Source organism: Lytechinus variegatus, chromosome 10, assembly GCF_018143015.1.
Source record: "Lytechinus variegatus isolate NC3 chromosome 10, Lvar_3.0, whole genome shotgun sequence".
NCBI lineage: Eukaryota > Metazoa > Echinodermata > Echinoidea > Temnopleuroida > Toxopneustidae > Lytechinus > Lytechinus variegatus.
This window is the reverse complement of record NC_054749.1, coordinates 686,961-696,383: the sequence shown is the minus strand read 5'-3', so window position 1 is coordinate 696,383 and position 9,423 is coordinate 686,961. Positions and strand designations below refer to the sequence as shown.

Below are 9,423 nucleotides of genomic sequence, written 5' to 3'. Positions count from 1 at the left end.
ATAGTATGGGGTTAAGGATAGTCCAGGGCTAAGAATAGTATGGGGTTAAGGAAATGCAATGTGAAAAGCATATTAGAGACTTCTGATAGAGTAAGAGTTAAGCAATATATAAGCAAGTATAATTATTACTACACTTCAGGGGCAACCTGAAAACATACCTGTATCAGAGAGTCTTTTGACAAACACTGACCTATTATTCAAACGTGTGTTATATGTAATTTGTTTTGGTTTTTTGTTGCTCTGCTCTGAATCACCTTGAGCATCTACTCAAGATGGAAAGTGCGCTATACAAATCTCATGTTTTAATATTATTATTATTGAAAAACTTTTTGGAGAATAAATAAATTCATTTCAATTCAACATTTAATAGTATATTTCATCACATATTTTTTTTTTAGAATGAAGGAAGTTCAATTTGGTCCTTTGCAAAACAATTTTCAGCTACAAGAGCATGGATGAGAGTAACCAAAGATAAACAGAGCTGAAAAACCACTCTATAAACTTTGCCATAATGTTTACACTTTTATAAAATAATTCACAAAATGATTAAAGTTAAAAAAAAATTAACAAAAAACATAAATAAAAGAAAGCTGAACTCCCACACTTCCTCTATATGGTTCAGGTGAGGTATGTTATCTGCAGCCTATCTATTATTATGTATAATCATAAAGAAACAAGAAATATTCAAAGATCTCCATAATTTCATCTTGCGATCTGACAAGTGTCTTTGTAGAGCAGAAGGTAAGGAGTAGCAGCCGAGTCGTTGCCCTGCAGAGGATTCACCAGGGATTCAAACTCCTCGTCGGACAGGACCTGAACTCTGTCGTCGTCAAACTTAGCCCAGGACTCTTTCATGGGACACTGATCTTGGGCTCCGGAGTCTGCATCACAGGATTGGGATTCTGCGAAAAGAAGCAGAGAGAAGAGCGATCATTTGATGGTATTACACAGTGCAGGGTCCAGGGGTGGTATTCTGGAACACTGACATAACTTTTGTCAAAAAATATTGTAATTTCTCTCCGAGATGTGACACCGCTATGATCGTCACAAAATCGGTATTCTGAACATTGTCTTTTCCCTGTCATATCTCTCAAAGGTCCCGCCAATCTTTTCGGAAGGAAACCAATCAAAATCGTCGTTAGTTCCCACTGGGAGCCCTTCTAGCCAATAGGAAGGCCCCAGAGTACCGATTTTTTCATATCTCTGAGAAAAGATAAAATATGGAGAAAAGACAATGTTCAGAATACTGCCCCAGGGTTCAAATTTCAGTAAAGCACTTGTTCTTTGGCAAGGCATTTATCTACACTTAGCACCCCCCACCCAGGTGTAGTTGATGGGTACCTGGTGAGAAGGAAACCCCTGGAGGCTTGAACACCTGATCAAGGTAGCCATGCTAAAGTCAAAGTAATAGTTTGCAGCATGTTTTAATCATATTCATTATTCTCACAGGACTTCTTAAAGGTCAAGTCCACCTCAAAAAAAAATGTTGATTTGAATCAATAGAGAAAAATCAGACAAGCACAATGCTGAAAATTTCATCAAAATCGGATGTAAAATAAGAAAGTTATGACATTTCAAAGTTTCGCTTATTTTTAACAAAATAGTTATATGAACAAGCCAGTTACACCCAAATGAGAGAATCGATGATGTCACTCACTCACTTTTTCTTTTGTATTTTATTATATGAAATATTTTTATTTTCTCGTCATTGTCATGTGAAATGAAGTTTCATTCCTCCCTGAACACATGGAATTGCATTTTTTTAACATTTTGTGCTTCAGGCAAGGAGGTCCTAATCGTCAAATTCATAAAATTTGAAATATTGTATAATTCAAACAATAAAAAACAAAATAGTGAGTGAGCGACATCATCGGCTCTCTCATTTTGATGTAACTGGCCTGTTCATATAACTACTTTGTTGAAAATAAGCGAAAACTTTAAAATACCATTACTTTCTTATTTTACACCTGATTTTGATGAAATTTTCAGTGTTATGCTTATGTTATTCTCTATTTATTCAAATCAAGTTCTCATTGGGGTGGACGTGTCCTTTAAAAGGATATTAGCATGGCAATGCATTGACTCACATTTTGCCGCACTCATTGAACACAGCACAAAACTTGTTTCTACATCCTTTCCAAGTAAATCATACTATGCTCAGAATTTCTCATAAAAACAGTAAATTGCCAATTCGTCTAATGCCAACTCGACCACTCACCACATGGTCTTCCTTCATTTAGTCCAATGACATTCCATCCATCAACATTTCGTCTAACAACCATTTGGTCCAATAAACACTTGGTCCAATTATCACTTTGTCTAATCACCAGTTCGTATTCTGAAGTCGGGTTTAACTTAAGTTAAAGTCAGGTTTAGAGTTGTGGTTAAAGTATGGATAGCCAATTGTTGAATAAATCACTAACAGTAGAGATATCATATTTGAGCTCACTTGGCTCTCAAATCATTCATAATTATCTAGGAAGTACAAATAGATGAATCAGGAAAGAGCACAGTAAACATAAGAAACATACCACTTAATAAAATTGTTGACACCTTTGGCTTCCCATAATTTTAGCAGAGTTGGACCATGGTCTAAGTTAAACCTGACTTCAGAATACAAGCCTTAGTCCAACTAGACCAAATGGTATATGGACTAAATGGTTATTGGACCAACTCGCTATTAGATGAAATTGTGAGTGGACGAAATAGCAATTACCATGTGGATACTGGACGAACTGATGGCATACAAAATGATAGTAGACGAGTTGCTATTGGACGAATTGGCAGTGGACCAAATGAAAATAAACCAATAAAATCTAGTTTGTACGAACATTAAGAACTGACCTGCATTTTTTTGAGGTACCCGAGCATAGGCGATGTAATGACCGCTGGAGCTAGATGACCCACTGTGAGCGACCACTGCACAGAGCTCATAGGGCGTGTTCCTCTGCTGACAAGATCCAGAACACCACTTGGCGAGGCTCAGGGTCAACGGGATGGCCAGATGGTCATTGACCTTTGACACAGATCCTCCAGGAGAGAAACTGTTGAAAAAAAGATAAATCAAGTGTCACCATTACCTTTAAATATTAATTATACTTGGCTATAAGGGATATAACTTTTATATTTACAATGGTATTTTCTTGGCATCATGGCAAAAAATGCCTCTTCACGACCTAAGGGAACCCAGTGGCCCCTGATCAAAGGCAATGGAATTAAAGAATATTGTATTCAATTGGATGAAAGATTGATGGCATGACACTCATTATCTTGTGTAATAATAATACTACTAACAATATTGTATTTATATATAGCCCTTGATATCAAGATCTCTAAGCACTTTACATGGATTAACTAGATGACTTATTCATTACATATACTGTACATTAATTACAATTATTCTACATTTTTATACTTACATTAAGTATACATTACATGATTTATCATTACAAGGTATCATACTATCAAATTAAACTACATCACTGAACTATATCAATTACAACAATGAATACTACAACAATGAGAATGGAATAGATATATGTAATTTTCCTAAAGCCTGGCTGGAATGCAAGGCCTCTGCATTAGTCTGGGTAATGACATTGTATGAACTTGCTTCCTTTCCTTTTGTTGTGCTTGTCTGCTTTCGGGTGAGACGCAGCTAAATCCAAGCTAAAAACACAAAATCCCAAATTCACAAAGGTGGTTTTGAAAACCCACGGTTGAGTCCATGGTTTATGCAAATTTCCTGTATAACATACGCTTATTTTACCACGTATATTAAAAAAAGCTCAATGCTGATGCGCGCTTTTGTCACAGGCTCCCAGCGCACCACATTGATGCCCGTTGCCGTTTTTATTTACGCTATTTTATTCAAGAGTCCACTCTTTAAACAGTGGACTCATGAATAAAATAGCGTATATAACCATGGTTGCACAATGTGACAAAAGCATGCATCAGCATTGGACAGTTTTTATACACACGCCCGATACATGCCAAATTAAGCGTTATTTATTCAGAAAATCTGCACAAACCATGGATTTAACCGTGGGTTTTCAAAATCACCTTTGTGGATTTGGGCCAATAGGTGTAAACCAGGCTTTAGAGCCAAACGTACCGGTTGATGAAAGCACTGAATAGGACGAAAGATTGATGGCATTACACTCATTATCTTGTGTAATTTACTTAAAAGCCTGGCTAGAATGCATGACTTCTGCATTATGGCCACTGCACACCTTACCTGGTCGCCGACTGGCTTGCGACTGAGTGTGGGGAAATGTGATGTCACAGCTCTTGTCAGCTTGAGAGTCGCAGATCGGTCAAAGACAAGTCGCAAGGAAAATCGGAAGGATTTGACATGTCGAATCCTTATGACTGGATCGCAAGCTCAATCCAACTTCCAGCCAATCGGACAGCAGAGTTGCATGACGCGTATATGATAAACAACGCGCATACGCAGTAGTAAGCACACTTTCTCAGTTGCGATGGCAAAAAACAAAAAGTGCATGCGTGAGTCGCAGATCGGATGGCAAGGTGTGCGGTGTCGAGGCTTATGACCACCTTGCGATTCATCTCCCCTCACTCAGTCGCAAGCCAAACACAGACCAGTCGGGTCGTAAGGTGTGCGATGGCCTTTAGTGTGCATAGTGACATTGCATGCTATCGGGCGAGACACAGCGAAATCCAAACTAAACACGCAAAGGTGTTAGCCAGGCTTTAGAGCCAAACGTACCAGTTAATGAAAGCACTGAACCTCTTCAACTGGATGATAAGCACACCGGGTAGCCTCCCAAAGAGAACAGATCTCTCGGCTTCGGTCAGATGAAAACAATGCTCACAGAAGTACTTGTTATCATCCGTCAGTCTCTCAACACTGGTGAACTCGGACAACGCCCAGCCCAGAGACAGGTTACGAGGGTTGACATCTAGATTCAAGAAAACAGACCAATCGGACGAGCTGATGAAGCACACAGGGTTTGATGACGTAGAGTTTACTCTGATAATCAATTTGCAAAGTCTCAAAAAACATCAAAAAATATAAGTAACTTATCAATTTGGGGAGGGAATATGGTTAAAAATCTATGGCATAGCTTAGACATAGGTTATGAGGGTTAACATTTAGATTAAAGAAAAAAAAACAAACAGAAGAGCTGATAAAGCACCAAGGGGTTCGATGGCAAAGAGTTATTCTGAGAATCATTTAATAAGTCTTTATAAAGCATAACAAGAAACATCCCATATATTTTTTGTACTGATTAAAATTCATTCCAGAAATCAACAGAAACGAGAGAAATGGAGCATGTATGATAGGACATTCAAATACTTTGAATATATATTCTTGGAATTATATAATAATAAATCGTAAAGCATAGGAAATATCCTTTTTTTAATGTAAAAAAATCTAATTACATACTAATTTGTTTTTTTTGAAACCAGCATTTACTGACTTTAAACATAAATCAATTGACATCATACAAATCTTACAGAAAGGCCTAAAATTTTCAGGGCAAGGCAATATTTTTAATAGGGCATAATTATTTATTACAGCACATAAGGGGGAAAAAAAAAGGGCACCAGAAATTTCCAATAAGAGGGTTAGTTAGGCCAATTACTATGGCATCCATGGCCTTAGGGGCCTTACCTGGGGCATGTTCTCCTTGCTCTTCTTCACTGGTGAAGGCAGGGATACTCTGAACTGGAACGCTGACATCCTGGAAATCTTCCCTCTTCTCCGAACAGGATTCACACTCCAGGCAGCGTGTCTGGAGTACCAGGGTACCCTGAAAGAGCCTCTCAATCACTTTCATCTCACCCAGCAAAGGCGCAACACCTGCACTCTCCACTGCCCCACCCTGGTCTCCAACTCCTTCCACCACTGCTGTTTGGGCGCAGTTGGTCGTTGGTGGCTCGGGGACGGTACATTCTTCCAGCTTTGTCGACGTTTCCTTGTCTTGGGTGGCTGGTGGTGAATGCTCTCCTTGCAGTCTTTCGACTGTCTCCGAATCATCCTCCACTTTCGGAGAAGCTTTGGGTGTATCCACAGACTTATCAGGGTCATTGGAGTTATTAGCGGTCACATTCCTGGAAGCAAATGTTCCAACTTCAGGCGCTTCCTTCGAAGCCTCGGCCAAATCAAAGTCAGCACCATGATGGTGAGATGCATCATATGGTGTACGCTGTTCAACCGGTGGTGCTTTGTCTTTCTTGACGATGCCAAACTTGCCCAGGGAATATTGCTGCAATGCAAGGCGACCGATCCCAAGACGCTTCTTCTTACAGCTTCCGCCGTCTCCCGATCCGTTCGTCTCCGGAAGGCTACCATTCATCCCATTGCACTCTATCCCTGATAAGTGTCCGTTGGTCAAGGCGCTCTTCCTCCCCCCTCGTCTCCGCACAGAGTCATTACTTGGGGAAATCCCTCCGTGGTGACCCACGACCACCCCGTTGATTGTCTCAGACTTTTTCAGAGTGCCTGTGATGTTACCATTGCATAGTTTAATGTGTTCAACATTTCCATCACTATACCCATTAGGATGATCACCAATGCCGTTGTCCTGGTGAGTCACAAGAGTATCATTACCAAGCCCTTTATAATCCAACTTCTTTTCACTCAATGTCTTTTCACTCCTAGGCCTACCTCCACCGAGGGGTCTACCTCCTCCCAACAGTCTTCCAGACTCTTTCTCCGTCGAACCATCACCAGCTCCGCCCATGTCAAGCTTCCTCACAGCTTTCAGGCAGGTTCCCGAAGGTACATCCATGACAGCAGTCTGATTGGTCTGGTTCTCTTTGTTCTCCTGGAGGTCACCAAGTCGCTGGCAAGCCTCTTGGACGTTACTGAGGATGCAACAGAGAAGCTCCTGGGCATCATGCTGTAGATAGCCTTTGAACATTGAGTTCAATTCCCTAAAAAAATAAAAGCGTATTTTAAGACTTATTGTCCCTACACCCCTTGAACACAGGTTGGAAACATCAGTAATGGCAATTCAAACAAACTGTATTCTTTCTCTATAAAAAATCACTAAAAAAAAATGCATTTGATTAGACACTGCAATATCAAGGCGTAACTTATGACAGGAACAGAAACAGGAAGGCACGTAAAATGTTTAGTCAAAATTATAAGAGATAAAATTTATCCATTCAACAAGAGTCCAGTCGGACTAAAGTTGTATGTCCATTCCTAGTTGTACAGTACAGTATGTGATCTATCACCACTTTGTTCAGATTAAGGGAGCAATGGGTACAATTGGAGCTTCCTGAAAAGTGTTCAAAGTATTATTTTTCTTCTGGCATTTACTGGAGGAACTGTACTTCTCAGCCAAGCAATATCAAGGAAGGCTGTCCGATCCGACAACTTGTAGGAAAAAAACCATGATAGTTACTATTATGGTATCTTTGCCACCCAGTGGTAACTACCATGGAAACAACGCTGAACAGCTAATCAAAATCAAAGATTTCATAATGGGGCCCAGGATGATCATCAATGCAATTATTCTTCAAAATACTAATGAATGTTCTCAATTCATCAAGTCCAACCTAATTAATCATTAAAAATTTCCTTAAACATAGCACTATTCCTCAAAAGAGAAGGTAAAATACCTTGTAACAGCTAAATCCATTGGACAATTAAGACTCCTGCTAATGTTGCCATTGGCCGATAGAAAGCAGCAATATGTCGACCTGCACTTGCAACAAAGTTGCTGAGCTCAGGGCTTTTGGTAGGACATAAAGCTTGAAATACCCACAATGATAATGCACGCTACACTACATCAGTCAAATAAACCTAACCATCCCATTTTCTAAACCTAAACATCAATTTGCAAGAATGACAAGACTGCATTGTGAATTCCTTATCAAGCTTTGTCTATTAAACCATGGTCAAAGGCTGCTGAAATATTCTCAAGATGAACATTTTGATTATGATACGAACGGCTTGAGAATTCTTATCGGTTCAACAGGAACTTTAAAACTAGTGTTTTCAATATCTTTATTTGTCAGTATGTGTGTTCCCATTTTTTGTTCTGAAAGAAAATTTTTTATCAGTCCATCCTTAATTCGGCTGACCCATTTTATAAAAATCTGATCGATACGATCAATACTATGAATAATATTAGGGAGATTTTGCAACCACTATTTTAACATTTAATGGAACATAGAGAATCTTTTGTCATACGCCCTTCATAACAAAGCAGTCGTTGGAGAAAATTGGTGAACCCAAACAGCAGTGTTGTCTGTGGCCCGTATTCTGAAGTCGGGTTTAAAGTTGTGGTTTAAGTATGGCGAGCCAATTGTCACACAAATCACTAACAGTAGAGACATCATACTTCAGCTCATTTGGCTCTTAAATCATTCATAATTGTCTAGGAAGTCTAAAAAAAATATTGGCTTCACCATCGATGAATCAGGAAAGAGCACAGGAAACATAAGAAACATACAACTTAATTAAAAATTTGATACGTTTGGCTTCCAATACTTAAACCACAACTTTAAACCCGAGTTTAACTTAAACCCGACTTGAGAATACGGGCCTGTGACTCTAGACAAACAACACATTAGCAAGTTTTTTATAGCTCCGGAACTTACAACGACCAACTGTCCCTGTTCACCAATTATCGTTAGAGACCTCTCAGTTGTTGATTGTGATTCTGATAGGCACACACTGTAGAATCCATCCCTGTTGCAATTATGAAAACTTGCTATTGCAACATTGTATGCATCAAATGTCGTGACTGGTGAGAAAATGTCAGAACCTATGCAGCACTGTTACATTGCGCGGGTTGTATTCTTGGTGCGCGCGTGCAGCCACAGTTCACCGTCGCTGCATTGGCCTTCTTGTTCGTCTTGCAGGTGCTTGTTGTCTTTCCTGCATTTAATTTTCACAAGAAACGAAATGGACTTAATCTTTAATACTTCACTTTTCTTGTCCGAATAAATGGACCCCTATGAAAAACAGCAAGTGCTGGTAGGGTGTTTCATCCCACAAGTGGTAAATGAAAGAACAACAAGTGGAATGCCTCTGGCCGTCTCACCTGCATCACGCGGTTCAATATAGCAGCAGTGCTGACTTTGAATACTACTCTAACTCGCACAAGATGTTCAGTGATACACTCTTATGTCCACTTTTTATGAACTAGACCAATTAACTTAGAGATATGATGGTTATTCAACAAAAACCCCAACATGGCCAAAGTTCATTGACCTTACATGACCTTTGACCTTGATCATGTGACCTGAAACTCGAACAGGATGTTCAGTGATACTTGATTACTCTTATGTACAAGTTTCATGAATCAGATCCATAAACTTTCAAAGTTATGATGGTAATTCAACAGATACACCCAATTCGGCCAAAGTCCATTGACCTTTGACCTTGGTCATGTGACCTGAAACGTGCACAGGATGTTCAGTGATACTTGATTACTCTAA

General features: G+C 39.4%; 1 protein-coding gene across 1 annotated transcript in view; it reads right to left on the bottom strand.

Moving 5' to 3' along the window:
- The window catches only part of LOC121422824 (ubiquitin carboxyl-terminal hydrolase 1-like), a 33,246-nt gene continuing 23,823 nt past the window's right edge, over positions 1-9,423 (bottom strand). Inside the window, exons 6-9 of the mRNA XM_041618035.1 lie at positions 5,639-6,903; positions 4,730-4,922; positions 2,845-3,044; positions 1-902 (exon numbers count right to left, since the gene is read on the bottom strand). Coding sequence (XP_041473969.1) covers positions 703-902; positions 2,845-3,044; positions 4,730-4,922; positions 5,639-6,903 — 1,858 coding nt within the window. The 3' untranslated portion in view covers positions 1-702. The remainder of the gene's footprint in view (positions 903-2,844; positions 3,045-4,729; positions 4,923-5,638; positions 6,904-9,423) is intronic.